We start from the raw sequence: 22,991 nt of genomic DNA on the forward strand, positions 1-22,991 counted from the left end.
ATGACAGCCCTTTATTCAGGGGTTTAAAGAAAATCTGTGGGTAAAAGAAAATGGGATTTTGTTCCATTGCAGTTTTTTGGCCTTCTGTTACTCTGTTCTGCTGTAGTAAAACAGTGAAGTTATGCATATTTGTGCTAGTGAAATCCTAAAGTGGAAGTTCTTGGAAAAGAAGAGTGAAATTGTTGTTAACTTGATGAAGTCTTTAATTGAATTTGTATCTGCATTGTTGAATTTTTCCTCCACTGCTGAGCCAATCCCACTGGCTATTTATACAGTACAATGCCCCACCCCCCCAGTGAAACCTGGTAATGAAAAGAGAAAGCTACAGGAAATTTTGCCTGCGTGCATTTTTACCTCATGCTGCGTATTGGGAAGACCCCACCACGCCCAGGACTGCTTGTCCTGGGTCATGGATTCAAATGGCACCCATGTCCTGGATGGCTTCTTAAAAAGTATCTGTGTACTGTGAGGATTCTAAACACGTTTGTAGACATAAGTCAGATTTTGCATCTTGATTATGCATTGTTGCACAAATCAAACAATAATGTGGGAATCAACCATCAACCCCTAAAAAAGCCTCTGTAGCTCTTTGTTGGCATTCATAACTTTGGGCTTTGTTCAGCATTCATCCAGCACATGTTGATTATACCTACAAATAAACTCCATGAATGTGATTCCTGTAATTCCCAGAGTCCCCTAAGTGAAGCAGTAAGACTTTCTAAATTTAAGAACTAAATAGAAAATGCTTTGTCCACAGTGATCTGACCTTTGATGATTTGGAACATAACTTTCTGCCAGGTCTTTCAAATGCATTCAGATATAATACTGCCCTTGCTTGTTTACAAATAGAATGGAGAAAGTAGCCACTAGCTGAGGCAGTAAATGATATGCATTTCCCAGAGCTTATAGACATACCTGAAGGGTGTCACATCTGTAGTGGTACCAGATCAGTTTAGAGCTGCTTATCTCACCAGTGGGCAGTGAACTTTACTTTCCCCCCCGCCACCCCCCCCACCCCCCCGTTGTTCATAGGCAAATAGTAAGGATAATGATTATTATTTAGTGGGAAGAGAGTGCTTTTCTATTTCATCACTGATTCTTTCTCCACCCTTGTTAACAGCATAGCTGGGAATTAATATCAAAAAAGTTGGTTTTACTATCTGATTTATTGTTTGCTGTAAAGCAGAGAAGCTGCAGCTGACAATTAGAAAATATAAACAGAACTGTGTGGATCGCAGAAGTGTTACATCTCTATTTTGCCATGGTTTTACTTTTCCTTTACCCTCTAATTACAAGATTGCATACCACTGGAATTTCTGTCTTTGTTTTCATGACATTCCACCAATGTTAGTTACAAAGTATGGAGCAAGAAAAGATGAACCACTTTCATGCAAGTCAGTGTGTCAGAATCTCATAGTTGGGATTTTTGTGTTGCATAGGCTCAACAAGATTCATTGACTGTAGACTTGTGTGTGTGTGTGAATACTCAAATGCATAGAAATATATTTTATGGTGATGCTAAGGCTGCACAGGTAATCACATAGGAAACTATCCTCTGGGGTATGGCCCCAACCAGAAGGCAGACATGGTCGGGTCTGTCTTGAGTCAAGAGCATGATCTCCTTGAAAACAGAGTTTTCTAATTCTGGAGCTGTTAAACTAGGAAGAAGTGGGTATTGCATTTGTGCAAACCTGAGATTTTTCTGGCATGCATTTAAGATGGGTAGAATTTTACAAAAGTGACATATTTTTGACACAAAAGCTAGCAGCTGAGCAAGAAGCTACTTGTCTCCTGCAAGGCATGGAGACCCGCCATCTTCTGAAGATAGTGTTGCCCAACTAATTTTTTTTTTTTTAATTGCAAAATAGCATCTTCAACAACCACATTTTTTGAAATATCTGAACTGTTTTCTGGAACTCAAAACAAAGAAAGACATCAAAAATATTATTCTAAGCAAAGTTCTTGCTATGAAAATCCTATTTTGAAATGCTAAAGGTTAGCAAAGTTTCAAGCATTAGAAAGCATTGCCAAAAATCACCACTATCTGCTCTCATAATCTGATTGTCCATGTTGTTGGTTGGGCTGTTTGGGGTTTTTTTTGACTGGTGAATGTGCAGCTAGCCATACTTGATCATGCCCCATGGAAAATTAAAAAACAAAGTATGCTGCCTAACAGACATGGGAACTTTGTTCCAGTAGGCTAGAGGAAGGAGTAGGCCCTCCAAACTTGCTACTTGTATTTATTTGGGATTGCTGCCGTGATTTCAGCAGGGACAGGACTAGGAATTGAGTCCTTGTGTGCAGCCAGTGGAAGTGTCTGCCAGATCCCACTCTGTTCTCTTCCTCTCCCATGGCCTTTGTGCCAGGGTTGGTTGGAGGGGATGACTTGGTCTTGGCTTGAATGGCACCACTCCTTTGGAAGTACTGGGACAAGGTTTTAGAAGGAGGCCTCAGTGAGCCTAAGGAGGCGAGTGCTGATGATGACCTGGGAAGCCTCACAACAAAGAGGAGGCTGAGGAGGAACTTGAATTTATGGATTCCTGGACATGTAAGACATTTCATGACCCAAGGAATTTTTCAGTTGCACAAGAAAGAAAACTAGACCGTGAACTCACCATTCACACTGAAAAGAAGAAATAAGTGAATTTTAATTAGGACAAAATCAAGCATGAAATGAGATGTAGCATATTTTGAACGGATACAGTCTTCTAAAAAACGGAAAAACAGCATGTGCCTCTTAACTGAATTTAAATACAGCCAAGGGAAATTTTTGTGTTAAAATACCATCAACAGTTAGCTGTTTCCCTTTTTATTTTTGTGGAGATAAAAAGAACAGCTGGAAGAAGCATTAATGGATTTGTCTGCATGATTTAGATGTAGATGTGAAATATAAATAATTTAAATACAGGTATTTGCAGATGGTGGCCATCATATGTCAAAAGTTTTCAGTCACCACTAAAACCTGGCAAAGAGATGGTGCAAAAGCCAGAAGATAAACAGAGAGCAGGTCCTCCATCCTGATGGCTGCAGAGTAGTGCAGGAGCATTGAGGGGAATCCTCAGGGGTTATGTTTATTTACATCTGGAACTTTTAAAGCCACAGTCATGAAGATAGATTTTGGGCATCTAGACCACACATTTCTGTAGGAGTAAGATGCCTGAATACTTTTTAAAGCTTCTTTTAAATTATTGTGACTGCACTTCTGGCAAAGACTGAATCACAGCTTTGGAGGGTATCTATTCTATGTTTTGGCTCTGGGACAGTTTTTACCTAGTCATAGGAAAATTGATCTCTGATCTCTGTGTGGGTAGAACAAAATCTGTAACTAACTTCTGAATAAAATTTACCTCCATAGGGTTTTAAAAGTCTATCTTTTTTGTTATATTGTTATATTTTGTTATATTGTTATATGTTTATTGTTATATTGCAGGTTTGGTTCTCATGAGTTGAAAAAACAGTTCCTTGTACCAACTATAGCTGGTGATTTTGTGGCTTGCTTGGGAATCAGTGAAGCTGGAGCTGGGTCAGATGTTGCAAGTAAGTCAATCTAGCAAACTGTCAGTTTTAGACAGCCTCATGTTTTAATGGAAAGGATCTGTTTTTCCTGACCCTTTATTTTGCCCTTGTCCTTTGTAAGTAACAAAAGGAAGGAAAGTCTGGTGTGGTGAGGGCAAAAAGTAATATTCCAGGAACCTAACACATACTTCTCAGGCATCCAAAAGCAATCAATTTTAATATTTCTGTCAGGTGAATCAATGGAGTAACCTTGTATAGGCTGAGCACAACAGATAAATGCAGCTTTTATGCTGGCCCCAGTTTTCTTCTAGTGCTGTCCTGCTCTGTCCAGGCTCACTGCTGTCAGGAGCACTCCACACCTCATCAGCTGCACAGCCACCTTCACTCGTGCAGCTCTAGATGTACTAACAGGGAACATAACCTGTTCAGCTGGACTAGAACTTGGGCTGCCTTGACAATGACCTCTCCACTGAATGGGGGAAAACTACAGAGCCCCTCCGTTCTAAAAATGACAGCATCACTTTCACAATGATTTCCTCTTGTTCATCCTTATTTCACCTCAGCCCCTTCTGTCATTCCTGTGAAGCAAAAATATCTCTCAATTGGTGATTGCTTTATTTAGAGCTAATGAAGAATTTCTAATGTCCAGTCTATTGTCTTTATGATTTAGTTACTTTGCATGCAACTCTTTTTCTTGGTTTAGTGCAAGAATGTGTTTAGAAACCAGGACAAATGAAACTATTATTCTGAAGTGCCTGAGGCAGTAGAAAATTTGAAAAATTAAATCAAAACAGACACAGTAGAAAAAGAAAATGTTTCCTTTGACGATGAAATGGAAAAGGGAGTGATAAGTGATTACTTTTAGAGGTTTAGTTGTTGGACAGAGCATGGTCAAGTTGACCACATTGTGTTCTTACAAATCACTGAGACATCTTCCTGCAGACAAACTTGCCAAGTATGACAGACATTTTTTATCTGAGGAGTCCTATATCCATCTCCGTGACCAAACTTTTGTTGTTTTTTCAAGGCTAATAGATAAACATCCAGTGATTGAGCAAGGGTGCAGCAGATAGAGTTCAAGAACGTTACTGTGGATAATGAAATAATGGGACTAAATCTTTCTGCATAATTTATTGCTGTTTTCCTTTCTGCGTTAATTGAATTTGTTCATAAGAAAAATTCCATAATTTTAATAGACATGTTTATTAAAGAGTACTTATTAATAATACTTAATTATTATAAGTAATAAATATAAAATATTAAATTTCAATATAATTTAAACAACATTATTGCTTGTTATAATTGAAATATTATTAAGATTTAAATAATATATCTTATAATAGCACTTAATAATTTATTTATTAAAGTAATTATAAATTTGAATTTTGTTAATGTAATAAATACAACATCATTTATTTTAATAAATGCCTCTCTAGTTTAATTAGGAAAATTATCAGAAAATTCTAAATAGGAATTTAATTTTTTTTTGATTCAGTGTTCCAGATAATAAGTAACATAAATATTCCTTCAACAGCATCTTGTTTATCATCTAGTTAAAGTGGTGTGATACACTTAGATGAATGCAGTTAAAAACCAATTTGGAATCAAAGAGGATTATCTACTGAACCTATGCTGCAGCTTGGAGACACACTGCAGGATGAAATGAAAATACTTTTTCCCCTGTCCTGGAAGATTTTATCCATGATATAAATGCCAAATCCAGCTTACAGTGCTTCTGAAGGGCAATTAAATGGACAACTTAGGTATGAGCAACAATAGTTTGTGTTCTGAGTTGTACCATTCTGCACCAGCTCCAGATGGCCAAGCTGTAAAGCAGACTGAGGTGTTTGAAACTGCGCTTGGTGCTTCCTTTCTTTACTGATGCTATTGGGATGTTTGTCTCCCTAAGAGAAGTGAAGGGGCATAGCAACTGTTCACATGTGAAGGTTGGGGACGTGTTTCTGCCATGTGAGCCAGTATATTTTAAACTGAAGAATGACACAGAGTAAGGTATCTCTAACATTTTTCCCCGCAGTTCCAAAATTGCTGAAAGTGATATGAACATAGAAGACAAAAACAATGTTTACATGAGAACTGAAATGTGCCTTAAACTAATTTATTCAAAATTCAACGTAATAAAAAGGACTGTGTATATTAGTCTAATATAAAATTCATGTCAATTTGAAGGAACACCTGTCTGCTTTCAAGTGTAGTTGTTTTATATTGTCCACAGTAGTGACCACATGCACCAAAACTAGCAGAGAGTTGGCTTGAGAAGAAAAAGCAGAACAGTACAGATGATACAGAAAGTGTCTTTAATTTCATGATAATGGTACTACATAGCATAAACATTTGTGTCAGTTTGAATGAAATTGTCTCATTCTATCTCACTCCGATTCCACAATTTATCGAATGTAGTCTGTGGGTATATACAAGAACACATCATGGAAAACACATCCACTTTCTTCAGGTTATGTTCAGGTATCTGCAGCTAGTAATGCTGTTTTTCTACCTCTTCAACATAAATATCTTGCTCCATTTTGTCTCAGTGGAATCCAGCCTTTCTGCTTTTCTGGATTGAGGCTGTCTTTTCTGAGCATAAAACTCCAGAATTTCACATGGTGTCTATAATGGCACAAATACATTTCCAGCCCTGGTAGAAGTATTACTCTCCAGTACATGATGTTACACAACAGCTTGCAGACTTGTGTATCCTGTGATTAACTATGGATCATCCTCATTACCAGTTTGCTATTGAAACATCGCAGGACTTAGCAATCACTTTTACTACTTTGTGTCTGAGTGCTTGTACTTGCCATGTTGAATTTGAACATTTGAGATCATTCATTTCTTGCTGGGCCATACTTCAGTTGTCTGAGTTGGTGATGTCTCCCAAGTATGTGTCACATACAAATTTAATTAGTGTATTCCTATCATTTTAAAGAACACTAATGCAAATATTCAGTAGGTTTTGTCCAGAGGCTGATATCCAAGGAGGGGCTTAACTAGTACTCTCCCTACACATCAGAACTTCTTTTTATGTAACCTGATGCAATTTCTGCTTTGCCAAGTTCCTTATGCACATTTCCACTTTTGTCCTAATTCTTATCTTTTCAAATTTTAACTCACAGTTACCTAGTAGTGTTAATTTCACTTGCTTGGGTCCAATAGGATTTTTCTCTAGAAAATCCTATTTCATAATAAATCAGGTTGGGTTTAAATAAGATACCATGGGTAAATTGAATTCTTTTTTTATTTCCAAAAGTATTTTGAGGTCGTGCAGATTGCCAAAACCAGCAACCTTTGTTTTCACTAATTTCAGTTTCTATATAGTCTTTCTTGTTTTGCTTTGTCAACCAAATTGTGATTCTGTCTGTAATCTCTTGTGAAATATTTTTATGAAGTATCCTCTATATGCCTAATTTTTTTTCCTGTCCTATTTTCATTTCTGTGGTTAAAACAGTTTTGTTTGCCACCACAATCTTCTTTAATTTTGTTGATTTTCATCAACAAGATTTAACTTAGTTCAACCTGCTCCAGTACTTATATTCTAACCTCCAAATTGTAGCTTACTTGTATGATTAATCTTGTTCATTTCCTGCAAGTAATTTCCTGATATTTGAAGTGATTATTCATTCAGTTAGACATGAAGGTATTTCTTTAAAGTTTTGGGTTGTCTTTTATTTCCTGTGCTGATGATGTAAATTTCAGATATGTGTTTTTCATATTTTACTTTAAGGATGTGTGTTGCCTATCTTTGACTGTAATATTGACCTTAAAAGTTGAAGCCAACCTTACCTTTAGTCAAATCAATTTAAGTGCATGGCTGGACTCGAGTGCAGTGGAGAAGAAAATTGAGGCTTGAGTAGGTGTGATTTGAACAGTGATGTGACCAGCCCTGGCTGCTTGTATGGCATTAGCTGTATCATTCACCTCTGGTGATTCCTTGTGCTCTTCCCTAGAAGGGCTCCTCAGGAAATGCTGGTTGTAAGAGTCAGTGGCATGTGCCTGCAAAAATGAGTTATGGAGCACCCACTGAAGTAGCCTTTTCCAGACATATGCTCTGTCAGGGAAAATAATTAGCCAAATATTCCAAATTATCTTCATAGCCATATTCCTGAGTCTACTTGACCATAGTAAATTGTTAAGTAGGTTTTCAAAGCCTGCTATATTTTAAACATATTATATATTATGTATCTATTTGATCATCTTTATTAATCATCTCTAATTAAAGAGAATCAATTATTCATAAGATCATTTAAAATAGTTGTTTCCCAAGTGTTTGAAGCAAACTGAACAATTGAATCTGGAGTGCCTGAACATTCTCATTAGTAAGGCATTTGTTCTTTGATCTGTATTTGGGTGGTTAGGCCCCTGTGACGCCATGCCTGCAAGAACTATTTACATTTGTGGTAACATTATAGTGCTCATTGTTCCTTTGCAGACCTTCTATGGGACTTCTATCTAATCTCTTCAGTAGCTGTTCTATAACAAAGGGATGTGTGATGTAAATCACTGTGTATGCTCCCATCTTACCATTTCAGTACAGTCATACTTCTTATTCCAGCTCTTGTGCGTCCTTCATTTATTATTTAGTCTCCATGTATATGAGTGTCCAATGTCTGTGTCCATGTATTATGAGTGCCAGTACTTTAGACTACTTAAGCTTCTTGGCATTCATTATTATACAGATTTCATATCGAGTCCCTTGGACAGATTTGCCACAGTCTTTTTATTGGGTGAATTCCACTGTGTCTGCTGGTTTTATCCATATGATTACCATATCTTTCCCTTGCTTACATTCCTTTAGCCATAGCTATATCCCATGCTTCCTTATTTTATACCTTATATAATTTTCTCCCATCATTTTTCTCCTGTGCCTTCATTAACAAGACAAATTTCCAGCCATGCTGACCTCAGTCCCTGTTTATCTCCTAAATGAAGATCAGATACTTGGGTTTGCTTTTGGTTTATATTTAGAGCCTTAGGGAAGAACATGCATGTGCAGACTGAGGTGATTGTGTATGAAAGTGTAACCAGATGCCTTAAACATGCCTGCCCACTCCACTTGGTGTCTGACTCCTACCCTCCAAGATCGATGGATCTCTCCCCTCTATGATCCCCCTTCAGTGGATGGTCTTGCATGGATTTCATAGTCTTGTTACATTCACAGGTGCTATTGGGAGTGTGGTTGGGTTCTCTTATACCATCACCTGCTTACAGCTGTTGGAGAGTCTTCATCAGCTGGGGTTCTTGTCAGAGAAGTTCAATTGCAGAGAAAATAAGGGAGCCCTTTGGAAGCTCTGCTGGAGGATAAATAATAAGTAATTATTCTCTCTGGCTGTCTGTTGCAGCTAGGGCTGTTTGCAGCATGATGTGAACCGTTGCAGATGAAAATAAGATTTTTTTTTGCCAGGGTGTATAAATAGCAGGTGTTTAGAGCTCCTTCATGTCCAGATACTCAGTGCATTCAGACTTGGCCTTCAGTAGTTTAGCAGCTTTGACCGTATTGCAGCACGGTGACCAAGAGCATGCAGGAAGTGCATGTTGGTTTATGTTTATGCATTCACAGATACCGAGGCTTGTGTTTGTTTCAGTCATGACTCTGGAATTAATGGCCTCCTCAGGACTAAGGTACACAGTAAGTGAAACTCTTAATAGATCACCTCACAGTGAAATGCTTCTCTCCCAAGTTTTTGACCACCACATTTACCGAGGAAGTTTTCTGCTCTCATCCACTGGGATGAAGACTCCACCTAAAGGAATATGGGAGAAGTGGTCCTGTTTCCCTGGCTTGCCTTACAAGAGTTTTCCAGACTGTTTTGCCTTATGGCCTGGAAGGGTTATAGGACTGGGGGGTATGAGGAAGAACCAAATAGTTTTCTGTCTGAGAGCAAGGCAGTGACCCTGCCAGTCATACCTGGACCAATATACCTCTCCTTCACAAGAATAACCCTTCATTTCCTGTGTTTTGAAATAGATATCAAGACAACAGCTGTGAAAAAGGGCGATGAATATGTCATAAATGGTGGTAAGATGTGGATCACGTCTGGGAGCCAGGCAGACTGGATGTGCCTCCTGGCAAACACCAGCGAAGGACCTCCCCATCTAAATAAATCTCTCATATGTCTGCCAATGAATCTACCTGGTAATAACACAGAACTCTTTGTCTTCTCATTTGATTTTATTGGTGTTTTTTATATGCCTAATACAGGAAGGAAAGGTGTTTAACCAAAAATATATTTAGAGAAGTTGTTCAGATACATTTTCATGGCAATGATTCATAGCCATATGAAAGTAAAAGGATAAAGAGTTTAGAGATTTCAAACCTGGGAAATACCTCTCAAGCCTTGTGGGCTTGCTGAAGAGAATTGCAGGCATATTCAGAGTGTTTCATGGCTGTGCTCTGCAAAGGGATCCTTTCACCAGGGCACTATTACCAGTTAAATTATAAAAATAGTCTAAGAGTTAAATGTGGGCTGGAGTGAAAGATTCAAATATCCTGGAAGCAGGGATTTAGTTTTGAATAAGACGAGCAATTCAGGTGAAGACATGGAAGAAATACTTCCTGAGCTAAGGCTGCCAGTTTCAGTGGTAGCCATCCACACAGTGTCTGTTCCTGAGTAATCTGCAGACCTTGCAGAATGCACGAGTGCTATATGCATAAAGAACATTATCCAGAGAGGATGCAGTTAAAATTGTGCTGGTGGGGATTTTTTGCAGTTTTGACACCTATTCAAAAGTTTTTAAACCTTTTCAGTTTTGACTCATTTTAATGTTTAAAAAATGCAACATATTAATTTATGCACTGTATAATATAAAGTATATTTAATACTTAATTTTTAATTAATGTTCATTTTATGCAAGTAAACAATTTAATACAATTTAATAGTTATTAAATCTAGAATAATGTATATTAATGTATTTATATACAAGATATTTATACTCAGGGCTTTTTTGTTCATTCAATTCTGAGTGTAAAATACTCAAAAGCATGTGCCATTATTGGCACTTCACATGTAGGAACACCATCGTAGCAGTAAAGTGAATGTCTCTATGTTCACTTAATGGATTAGAACAAAACCCAGCTCTCCAGTGTTGCAAAAGAGGATGATGAGGGCTTCTTAAGGGAATGTCTTTTAAATGAATTTAAGTGTGGAGTAAGTCAAACAAGTAAGTTACCTTGGGAATCAAGCAGGTTCTGAGCGAACGGAGTGAACCTCTGCTCATGCAAGATAGGCTTGCAAGAATGGGAGCTCATGGAAGACAGATCTGAGCTGCTTCACTAGTTGTGAACTTCATCCTTATTGAGAAGTGATGAGCAAACATGTAACTTGCAGCCGGAATTGCTCTGAATTTCCAGGTAAATTCACTTGTCAGCCATCTGCTGATAAATGAATGAAGTCCTTCTTGTGATTTTTCATGGAAGGGTCAGAATGCAAATGCAGTACTTCTCTGAGATGAATCTTCCTAAAACAACAAAGCAGCTGACCCAGAGTTGGTGGCACATAAAATACACAAAAATTGACTTAGAGTCAAGTTTTGAGCTACTTGGCTTATTCCAAAAAGACACGAGTTGTCATAGCTCTAGGAGCTCTAGGAGAGGGGAGATGTTGGATATCACAGACTTTCTTTACCTGCATTAAATAGATGTAGAGCAGAAAAATTGTCTGAGACACCTTATTCTGATGTGCAGAAGTGTAGAAGTCTTCCTAGGAACAAAATTTGTGCTCCTCAAAATGCATGTTTTAATTCTTCTGTGCTGATACACACATTTATCTCCAAAGGGGTCACAGTGCCAAGATTGGCAACCTTTTGAAATGAAGTATTAAGACTGTTGATTGTGCTCTGTGGGTGAGTCATATCAGAAGTGAGATTTTTCAGGAAGCTCATCTGGCTTGATACATCCTAAGGATGTCTGTCTGCTAAAGATTGTGCTCCATGGAGGGCGGCAGACCAAGGCTGTACGGGAAGCGTCTGGAGGACATCACGGAATGATGCACTCTCAAATGTCTGTGGATGTATGTGTGTCAAAGCTCAAAAACAACCCCAATGGAGAGCAAATGTGTTATATCTGACTCACCTCTGCACGCACCAGCCTATATGGCTGGGTAAGGAAGGATTTGTGGTGTATTTTTGCTAAAAATCTAAGTTGCTTTGTACTTATATAGTGTGGTGAGGGAAAAAAAAGAGAGAGATAAAGATTCCAAGTTTGAAAATGAATTATTAATTTCAACAATTGTTAGTTTATTGGATAGACAAAGTAGGATTTGCTTCTTCTAAATAGACACTCTAATCTGGGCTGAAGCAAATCATGGTCTAGATTTGACAGACACTGCTGAATACATCTCTCATAAAGGAAGTTTGGATAACAGCACCATGGATCCACAATAGATATCCAAATTAGGTGAATACTTCTCATACAATAACAATGTCTTAAAAAAGCAGCTGAATTTTTCATATAATGAAAGAGAATCTAGCAAGTTGCAAAATGTCTGTGTGTAAGGTATATAGACAAATGGCTTGCAGCCCTGATATGGTAACTATTTTGCCCTCTGGTTTGTCCTCTGAGTCCTCAGATAGCTCTAGAGCAAATTGCAAGGAGGAGTTAATAAGGAGAAGAGCAACCATGAAAAGAGAAAGAGCGTGTTTCTTGGACTGCAATTTAAAATGTGTCTCCATTTGTAATGGCACTAAATGGTGTCAGGAGACAGCAACTGCCTTTCTCTCAAGATAGAATACAGGAAATAAAAGAGATTGTCAGAAGGCTGGAGGAATGGGAGAAAATGAAAAATCAAAGACACTTGGGAAGAACTGCCCAGTCAGAGAAATAGCAATCCATCTCAATGATACTGGTTCAAGAAGCTCAAATGGCTGTTACAGTGATTTTAATAAGTCAGGTGCTTGGCCTTGTTAAATTCAGATTTGTGAGTTATTGTGTGTAATTTGTTTAATACAGATGAACACCAGGAGTTATCTTGGCCAAGAATTTCTACTTCTGCTGGTAATTTTTCATTTGTAGTACCCCTTAGGAAGAGAAGGAAGATAATTACATGAAGGGAGATTTTGATGCCCCCATAGTGGCCAAAGAGATGATTATGTATGATTGTCTTCCATGATGTAAACCATGTGCTAGCCTCAGAAGAGACTGATGCAGCTTGGTCTCCTTGTGGGTGAGAACCATGAATTAAGAGCAAATGAAGCTGGTAGGGCTGCTGGACCCAGGAAAATTGAACACACAACCCAATCCAGAAGAATTACAGGTAGAAATCATCAGCACATTTAGCTCACTAACTAAGCCTGTAAGAGCTTTCTTCAATAGTGGTTGCTGTATGTGGATCTGGGAAGTAAACAATGGGATTGATTTAGCAATATAATAATGAACTGGCAGCAGTTGTGCTTTCTTGAGGAGAGTCCTTTTAAACCACCCACTAACAAGAGCAGTAAGTGCGTCTTCATATGGGTGAGGAGCAGTGATTGCATAAAGCCAGTTGGCTTTAGACCATACATGATCTCTGCAACTCACACGGAAACCAAATAGCAGTATTCCAATGGGAAACAATGTTCCAGATTTCATCTGGGCTTCTAAGTTTCCCAGTGTGGTTATTTAGCTCTGTTTTTAATATGGAAACAAACCACAAATGTTTTTTTGGCTGACTGAGTACAAATTGCTGGATAATTTTCAATTCAAAAGTCAAGAATTTTTATACCTCTGTCCTGATTTTATTCCTGCATTGATCATATATCAAAGCAAGTCTTCCTAATACATAATCTGTTTACAGATTGGTTGGTGGAGAAAAAATCTTGAGTGGAACTTGTGGAAGTCTATGTGAACATTGTTCTCAGAGAAGTCTTGGCATTTGTAAATACTGTCAGTATTTCATCTCTGTGAAGAGATGAAAATTTCCATAGCCTTATTTAGTGCAGCCAGAGAGAGTAAATTTTAAGGAAATGACTGCCAACTTCTTCTGCCTACAAAACCCAAGTAATTTTCATATGTCTGAAGGCCTCCTGTGAGTAAAGGGTGAGATGTCTGTATAGTTCAGAAAGACATGTTTTCTGAAAGCTGTGAAGAATAGCAAGACACGAACAAGTACAGAAGGACCAGAACAATCTGTGTGGTGACCAACCAGCTTCTACTGAGCCATGCCAAAGAGTAGTAGAGGGTTGAAAAAGCATAAAGAGGAAAATAACAACAGAATACCTCCTCATCACAAAGCTGGTTGGAATAACGTGTACGTGAGTAGTAAAGTAGTGGTTTTCTGGCAAAGATACATATGCTGAGTTGGAGGACTGTTTTGCTGCACATACAGACTTGTCAGATGTAATTAACTTGTTATGCACAAATCCTTATGCCTGGTTGTTGTCCTCCTTTTGCTTTTGAAACATTCTTGATTTTCACCCTGAATATTTGAATTAGCTCCAGATCAACAGGGAGATAAAAGCTGAAAACAGGAGAAATGCCATGAGAAAACAGTGGATGCCTGTTAAATTCTCATGGCACAGGGGTTAGCTATGCTTGCATCTGAACAACAGCAAGGAAGAACTGGTAGCTATGAAAAAACAAACAGGAAGGAGTCCTGTGATGAGGTAGTGATGAGGTAGCTGAACCCTCATGTGGCCAGACCTGAATGAACCAGGTTCATCTTCAACAGACCAATGCACGTGGGGTCAGAGTCAGTGCTATGTAGAGAGGTCTGTGGGGAAGCAAACCCTCCTCACAAACATACATACATGAAAACTCAGAGTGATCACTGTACCAGAAAAAATCAGCATAGGCTAGGAAGGGGAGGATAAATGAAGAGAGGGAAGGAAGAGGATATCCAGGAGAAATACTCTTAGCTGCAGCTTAAAATATAGCTCTGGTTTTGTCCTCACTGAATATTTGTGTACTGTTTCATAGCAGTGCAGGCACTCAGCAAATATTGCCAAATTGAATTTCAGCATTTTATTATAATGCTAAATAAAAATCAAACATAAACAAATATTGCATTGTTTGAAGATCTGTGTGGAGCCAGATTATTACGACTAGTAAATATTCATTATTTGGGGACATAATGAAAAATCGGACTTTTACATTTAATGTTTCTGATTTGCTGGTTTAGTAAAGTGGAAAACCCTTTTAAAATAGGATTTGGGCCATTTTACTCCAGGATACTATTATGTTTTTCCTAAAGGTAGGTTTACTGTTGTCTTGGAACATACATGCACATCTGCAGACTTCTCTTTCTGAAAACAGTGTATTTATTCATACTGCTTCTATTTTTTGTGGCCTTTCTCATACGCCTTTCTCTTCAGGCATTCATGTCGCTAAAAAGATAGACAAACTAGGTATGAGGTCATCGGACACAGCTCAGATCTTTTTTGAAGATGTAAGAGTCCCCTGCAAGAACCTCATCGGTGAGGAAGGAAAGGGTTTTACATACCAGATGTTGCAATTCCAAGAAGAGCGTCTGTGGGGAGTAGCCACTGGTAAGTCATTGTTCATGCTTCTGCAGCCAGGCAGGGACACAGGGGTCACTCTTGGCATGACTAACAGCACTTTTCTTTTCTTGTAAGTTGCAATGACCTTTTAGGATCTGTTTTTTAAATCCATCATAGCCTGGATACAGACGATATTCCCTTTCTGTAGAAAAATTCCTTTTTTTTTGTAGAAAAACCTGAATCAGAAAATAGTTTGTGAGCCATTGCAGAGGCTCTTTTTGCCTTGTTTCTTTTTCTTGGTGCTACTCTGCTGGTAATAAAATATGGCATCATGTTATGTCTATTACAAATATAGTGCAAAGGCTATCAAAATATCAGCATGAAAGAGAAGTATGCTGACTTTTCCTGTAGTACAGTGCATTATGATGCTGATCATGGATTTTAGAAAATTAACTTATTAGCTGCGTAAAGTGGCTCCTGCAGGATGTCAGAGCTTTGTTCTGCAGATGTTTTACCTCTGTACACTTTGGACATAAGTGGTACATTCATTTCCCTGAAATTATGTCGTCACAGAATTTAAGTTACTCAGAACTGAGGCTGTACTCAAATCCATGTATTTGGGTTACATGGATTCTGGATATTCCAGGAAACTGGACCCAAGTCTGAATTGTCTACTTTCAGCCTGCAAACTTTCTCCCTACCCCTCAGTGTTTGGTTGTTCTAGTTAAATATAATGTGGTTCACTGCAAGTAGATTGGTCCTCTTTAGATTCCAGGGTTGTCTAAGTAATGTCACTGTATTCATGCTTCTGTGCATTCCCTGTCTGTCACTGTCTGTGAGTGGGTGGGGAATTGAGCATTCTAAGAAGTGGTGTTTTGATTCAGTGAACAAATAAAAAAAGCACTCACTGCTTTGGGTTCATCCCAGACCAAATATTTTGGAGTTCAAATGCCTTTTAAAAAAATCGTTTATTGAGACAAAGTTCTTAGTTCAGCTTGAGATAAATAGTACATGTGAGAGTAGTTTTAGCAAAGGACAGGAGGTTACACTTGCCAAGGATGTCACTGCAGACTCAGGCAAGCAGGAGTTGTGATCCTACCACTGCTTCTGCTTTAATTGAGGTGTATACAGACTGCAAGGATGTGCATTGTGCATTTTTATGCTCAGTTTGAAGTCTAAATTAAACAAAGCATAAGAAGCTCTGGGCCGCAGTGAGGCTCCCCAGGCAGCACAGCAGCCGGCAGCATTAGTCATGCCCCAGGCAAAAGTGACGCGCACTGACAGCATCAATACACAAAGCCTGGCAGGTTAGATCACTCCTGCTAAAACCACGGGCAGCTCGGTACTGTCCAGTCTTGCACAACTGCCTGGCTGTCGCTGTGCTCTGCCAGGAACTGGAACACCAGGTTTCAATTCCTTTTTTTGTCCAAAACAACGCAGCAGGAGCAGGTGAACCCTTGCCCTGGATGAGCAGCCTGGGAAGGGCACTTCTCCTTGCCTGCTACGGCCAGGCAGGGGCCAGCAGGGAGGAAGAGTCTAGGAGCTCACCAAGGAGAGGGAGCTGCCTTCTGCAGTGGCTACTGTGTAAACCTTGCTGGACCCTTTGGGTTTGCTTTTTTCCACCTATCTGATATAAAATGCATAAAAGCACTGGCAGCAGGGACAAGACCCATGGTTTGGGCCAAGCTGCAAACTTCAGAGATCTCCAATTGTAAACAAGAAAAGGAGTAACCAGTGTTCAGAAGGGAGCCCAGTACTCGATGGGTGCAGTTTGTTGTATCACAGCATCTAGAGTTGTTAACTTCCAGTCCTGTAAATAGTTTCACATACATTCAACCATGACTGCTCAGGTGAAGGCTCAGATGTGTGAAACTAAGTGCCTTCAGTAGTTTTGGGATTAGGTCTGCATGTTTTATCCTGGTCTTCACTTCTACCCCTCAGTAGGACATTTCTGTTCCCTCCCAGTTCGTATCTGTGACATTGAAAATCATCAGTCTGCTTTTAAATGCTTTAGGGACCAGTCCTGGGATCCTCACTTTCACTGCTTCCTTTAACTTGGAAAAGGCAGTTGACTGCCATTCTTCTCTGGTTTTCCTTTCTGTGTGTTTTTTTTTTGTTTTGGTTTTTTTTTTTTTTTTTTTTTTTTGGTGTTTTTTTTGTTCTGTTTCTCTTTGTTTGGCGGGGGGGTTATGTATTGTTAGTTTCAAGTATCATATGCTCTAGACTTCTTTTTGTTTATTAATTATTTTCTTTGTGGCCAGTATCTTTCTTCGCTTTTTTTTTTTTTCCCTTTTAAAATCTATTTTCAGTCAAACAGGTTTAAAATACAAATAGAAAACTAACTTCCTAGAATTGCAAAATTTGCTCCCAGGTGTGGTCTCTTCTTCTGAGTGACATATCATCAAAGGCATTGGTCAAAGTCACTGTGTTTCTTGCTTCATTGAAACAAAAAAGGTGCCACGTGTCTCCTGTGTTGTGACACTTGGTAAACACTTTGAGGGCCTGTTGCACTGATCACAAGAAAAGAATGTTGCTATGGCAAAAAAAGCAAACAGTTGTGTTGTGAATTGCTTAGCTCAGAGACAAAGAGGGAGTTCAGTGTGCATGTGAGAGCAGAATGGCACTTTTCTAATGACATCAATTTGCTCCTGCAACTTCAGTTTTATGAGCACCACTGAGTCATGGCCAGTAAGCAGGATGACAGATCCTTTTGCATGGGCAACACACATGCTTAAGAATCAGATTGCTCAGCTTAGAGCTCACTGTTTGTTTCATTAGAGAGTGATCAATCACAACCTAAGAAAAATATATTAATTCTTTTTCTTTTGGGAGGAAACAGCAACAAGACAAAGTGTCTTTACAGTGAGCAGAAATTTCAAGTGGAATAATATAAGTTGGATGGAGATACGAGGAAAAGATTATTCTACATTTGGCAACTTCAAGTGCTTTCACAATTCTCAGCTGTGTGGTAGGCCATGCGTTGCTTAGGCTGCCCTAGAGTGACATTTCCTGAATGTGCTGTCAGTTGAAACCCATGGGGCTAAGTTTGTCTGAGGATGTGGGGAACATTGTATAAGAAAAGGAAACAAATACTCAGAAAAAGAGGGGTGTTCCCTATTATGAATGGCATTTCTCTGAATTCATATGAGTGGCAAAGTGTTGTGTGCTGTTATCTTGTTGAACACGGCTGTTGGCTGTCATGGTATTCATGATGTGCTGTGTTTTGGTGCTGTTTGCTGCACAGCCAAGTTTTGCCACGTTAGAGCTGTGCTCAGAGCTCTGAGTACCTGTCATCAGCATCACAGAATGGTTTGGGAAGGGACCTTTAAAGTTCATCACATCCAACCCCTCCACCATGTGCAGGGACGCATTTCACTAAACCAGGTTGCTCAAAGCCCATCCATCCTGGCCTTGAACATGTCCCCCTTGTCCTGATACTACAGGGTCTGGTAAAAACTCTGTCCCCATCTTTCTTATAAGCTCCCTTTATATACCAAAAGGCTGCAACAAGGCCTCCCCAGAGCCTGCACTGCTCTAGGCTGAACAACCCCAACACTCTTAGCCTGTCCTCATGGGAGATGTGCTCCAGCCCTTTAATCATCTTCAGGACCCTCCACTGGACCCACTGCAACACATCAATGGCTGTTTTGTATTGTGGACTCCAGAGCTGCATGCAGTATTCCAGATGGGGTCTTGGGAGAACAGAGTAGAGGGAGAGAATCACGACCCTTGACCTGATGGCCTCTTTTGAGGCAGCCCAGGACAGTCCTTAGATTCCTCTGTTTGTTTCTGTGTGCAAATGATGGTTCCTGAAATAAGAAGAAGGGCAGTAATGGCAGCAAAGGAAATAGGAGGATGGATCAGCAGGGGCAGGAAGGTGGCAGTGAATTGGAGAGGTGGACACTGTAAGAGCATTTTTCCCAGAACCCCAGTCTGAGCCATGATGTGTGGTTACAGCTTGAGCAGAGTTCAGCCAAAGTCCCTTCATGATCTTTAGACCTTTTGCAAGCAGGACCTAAACAGTTTCTGTCTTGTTTCTTCCCACCTGATCTTGCTCCTGCCTCCTCCTCTTTGCTGTTTCCCAGCCCTCTTTCCCTGGTGCTGGATGCTGGGAACCACACAAGCTGTGCTGGAGCACCTTGCACTGACAGACTAACACAAGATTAATCCCTCATCTTTATCCCTTCCACCTCCCTTCTGCTCTCCTAGCACTGGCATGTACTGTTCAGTTTCCCACCTAGCAGCTCAGACTTTGCTGTATTCTTCCCAGATTTCAGTCTGAGGGAAAGGGACAAGTGGTACCTGGATACTCCTTGCTCTTTCTTTACATTTCTCAAGCTGGAGACCATAGACATACAAGTAAAAAAGTAACTGTTATACATGCTACAGTGTTGTGTGACATTGTCCTTTGGAAGGACAGTATTTCTATTCAAGAGATGTTTCTGAAAACAGAAATTTATTTTTCTGTCCAGAAAGCCAGAATTTGGGTGACAGCATAGTGTGTTAACACAGAAGAAATGAGGACATTACTGTATATGCTCTTCTGAATAATAAGCATTGAGGTTAGTTGTATAATAAAGGAGGGGACAATATTTAGGTAATCAGAAAAGCTGATCACCCTATGGAATGTGGAGACATCATGTGAAAAGTGGTGCTCTGTAGAAATGATGGTGAATGATCATGGCAGGGGGAATTGGTGGGATGCAGAGTCTACACAGGAGAGCAGTACAGAGATGAAATTTAAATAGCAGTGATCTTGAAAACAAAGCAAAAAGGTATGTGGAACCACACCAGGCTCCTGCAAGGGACTATCATGTGAGTAACTGTCAGGTAGGAAAAGGGATTTCATACTAGTCCAAGGCTTGGGTTTATTTTGCATTTCGTATTCATAGTTTTGTGGTTTAGACTTTAAATACAAATGGATGTAGATATGCACATTTTGAAAAGAGAAAATGTGGCCCTTCTCATACAGATAGATTTATGAAATCATGCCCTGCTGCTTGTCATAGTAACATGAGTCCATATTTGCCAAACAAAATTCTCCACACATTCTGTATCTGCTGTTATCCCAGCTATACTGCAAGAGACTGATAGCTTAGTCATTCACTTCAAGGCTGGTTTGCCTTGGGAAAGAAACTTTCGCCTTTTTTTCTTGTTTAAAGTGGTGTACGTCTCAGTTTATACAAAAAGCAGCAGCAAACTAGCTCTGCTTTAAGACATTGTTTGCTGCCCCTCTCACCTGTTTTACAGCAGTATCCTATTTTCATTCTGTTTCCATTAGGAGAATTATTTAATGCTTTTTTAAAGTGGATGTGAATTTTTTCTTCTCTATGCTGGGATCACAGACTGAAGATGTAATAAGCAGTCTATTTTGTTCCTTGATCTCAGAACAGGTTTCTGCCTTCTCTCTGAAGGCTTCCTTCAATTTACATTTCTGGAGCCTTCCTCACCAAGCACACTACACTGTCAGCCTTCAGATTTTTTTTCCAGGACTTTAACAAACCTTCAGGGCACAGGTAGCATGGAAAGTAGTAGTTGCTACAAGCTTTTGCTAGCTAAATGAGACACTAAGCATAAAGTTTACCACATCATGTTGGTACTGCTTTCTATGCACTCCCTCTTTCCTACCCACTTCTCTTCCCTCTCTTCCAGGTTTTGGCAGTTTAAGGCTCAAGTGAGGTAGATGTCTTCAAGGTACAAGGAAGTACCAGACTTTTGTCAGAATTGAAGCTTCACCCCAAACTGAGTGTACAGAACAATTTCCTTTAAAAAATCTAATGTGTTGGTTGTACAATGTGAAAAAAAACCTTCTTTTTCAACAAGAAGCTAAACAGATCTGGCTAAAATGATGTCTTGTTCTGTGCTTTGTTTCTTCCAGCCCTGACACCAATGGAAACTATTATACAAGAAACTATTGACTACACAGGGCAGCGGAAGGTGTTTGGCCAGCCTGTCCTGCACAACCAAACCGTGCACTTCCGCCTGGCCGAGCTGGCAACCGAAGTGGAGCTCCTGCGTTCGCTGCTGCACCGCACCGTAGGTGAGCTCCCACATCTGCTTCCCAGATGTGCTTCTCTTCGTGCAAAAACCCTTGTCAGGCTAAAGGAACATGGATAGGTGACTTCCAGGGTGACTGCTATTTTATCTCTTATTTTTTTATTAGCTCTTTATGTAGAAGGCAACGATGTGACAAAATTTGCTTCCATGGCTAAACTAAAGGCAGGTCGTCTGACCCGTGAAGTGACTGATAGCTGTCTCCAGTTTTGGGGAGGAATGGGATTCACCAGTGAAGTTCTTGTGAGCAGGTTTTACAGGTAAGGGAGTGATGAAAATACAAAGTGGCTTTAACTGAAATTTAGCCTCTTAAATGTCCTGTTAAACAATCACCTACTTGAAAAGATTCTCACCAGTGTGAATAGTCTTGTTCCGCTTCATAACATGTCACTGGAGTGGATTGTGGATGCAAGGACACCCAGTGCAATTAACTTTGGGTAGACATGTGTCAGAACACAGCCAAATCTTGGCTTTGCATTACAGTTATGAAGTTTGAACTGCCCACAGGTTAGCTTAAATATCAAATGAAAGAGGAAAACTCAGTATTTTCATGATGGTCCTCTGGTATCTGCCACAGAGTAGGAAAAAGAGGGGGGAAATTGAGAGCTACCAGCAGTGACTTTTTTCTCTTTGCTTTTTGTGCTTGTAATCTTAATTACAGAACAGAAATAAAACCAGAAGCTTTCTTCTAAAATGAATGATAATTGGCTTTATCTTTTTCCCCAGATATGTGTGAAACTGGAGTTCCCCACTTGGCTTCTGCAGTAGTCTGTTCTGATAGCAGCTCCACCCGTTTAGTCAACACTAGATACCATGTGAGACATACAAGAGATGTAATTGCTTCCAGAAAGTTGTTATATCATTAAAATGGTACAGAGGCCTTTTTGCAAATTAATTGAAGTCCCTTCAAATCTTAGTCTCTATCTACTTAGAGCAAAATTCTCCTTAAGGAAACAGTTTTCTTGGTATCTGGCCTCAGTGTCTTATATTCTATAGAAGGACCAAAATTGACCTTGGATTCACTTGCAGTAACAGCTTTCTTTTCAGCACTTACATAGACAATACCTACTCCAAAGTTAGCCAAATCAGTTAGTTGAAAGTTTTGATAAATGTGCCTGTGTAAAGTGAGAGCAGAACACTTGAGAAAACCTGCAAAAATCTTGTTTCTTCTTAGGTAGGTTGAGTTACTTTTTCTATTTTTAATAGTATTTTATGAACAAGAATGCTATTGCAGTAAGCCAAGAGATCCTCAATATTTTTGACAAGTGGACTCCTGAAATTTTTCTTACAAAGGTACAGACTGCTATATGATGGTAGTTTTAAGCCAGCTGTCAATATGATGGTTTTCCTTAGTTATTTTTTTCACAGCCTTATTTAAACAACTAATGGTCACTGGTGATGGAGATGTTGAGAGCTACTGCAGTAGGCACTCTGAATAAAATGAATCCCTGTCTTTGCAGCACTTACTGTAAATTATGTAGTCTGTACAGCTTAATGTGTACATGTTTTTACATAGCTTTGTTTAATATTTCCTAGCCCAGTATAGCAGTGCTAACTGTGAGCAGGGCTTTTCTGTTTGGATTTCAGAGTGGTTTCCAAGTATACCAGCACAGTCACATTTTTCCTTAGAAGAAATTCAGAGTGTTTCCTGTTGGTGTACACAGCCAGCTGGCTAAAGAAATATATCTTTCTACCTCTAAAACAAACACTGTCATAAATGAGGCTAAAGACAGTGTGATATTTATACTCTGAAATTTTCTATGAATCAGTAAAATTCCACCATTGAGTAACCAAAGGTCCAGGAAGGGAAAAGGAGAGTTTTACCTAAATAAATGATTACACGTTCAAGATAGAATCTTGTTAATCTGTAACAATAAGCAAAGCAGCAACTTCCCTAAAGCCGTTCTTTTTAGTACAGCAGTCTGAGTAACCATTCACGTCACTGTGATGTTTGTCCAGTAGCAGCAGTATAATTGCACAGCAGGACATCTAGTCCT

The 22,991-nt window shown here is 39.4% G+C and overlaps 1 protein-coding gene across 1 annotated transcript in view; it reads left to right on the top strand.

Moving 5' to 3' along the window:
* Nucleotides 1-22,991, top strand: part of LOC128815869 (probable acyl-CoA dehydrogenase 6) — a 75,264-nt gene that overhangs the window by 46,273 nt on the left and 6,000 nt on the right. The window contains exons 4-8 of the mRNA XM_053992959.1: nucleotides 3,431-3,537; nucleotides 9,497-9,664; nucleotides 14,815-14,988; nucleotides 20,819-20,980; nucleotides 21,104-21,254. Of these exons, the coding sequence (XP_053848934.1) occupies nucleotides 3,431-3,537; nucleotides 9,497-9,664; nucleotides 14,815-14,988; nucleotides 20,819-20,980; nucleotides 21,104-21,254 (762 nt within the window). The remainder of the gene's footprint in view (nucleotides 1-3,430; nucleotides 3,538-9,496; nucleotides 9,665-14,814; nucleotides 14,989-20,818; nucleotides 20,981-21,103; nucleotides 21,255-22,991) is intronic.

This window comes from Vidua macroura, chromosome 1 (assembly GCF_024509145.1).
Source record: "Vidua macroura isolate BioBank_ID:100142 chromosome 1, ASM2450914v1, whole genome shotgun sequence".
NCBI classification, from domain to species: domain Eukaryota; kingdom Metazoa; phylum Chordata; class Aves; order Passeriformes; family Viduidae; genus Vidua; species Vidua macroura.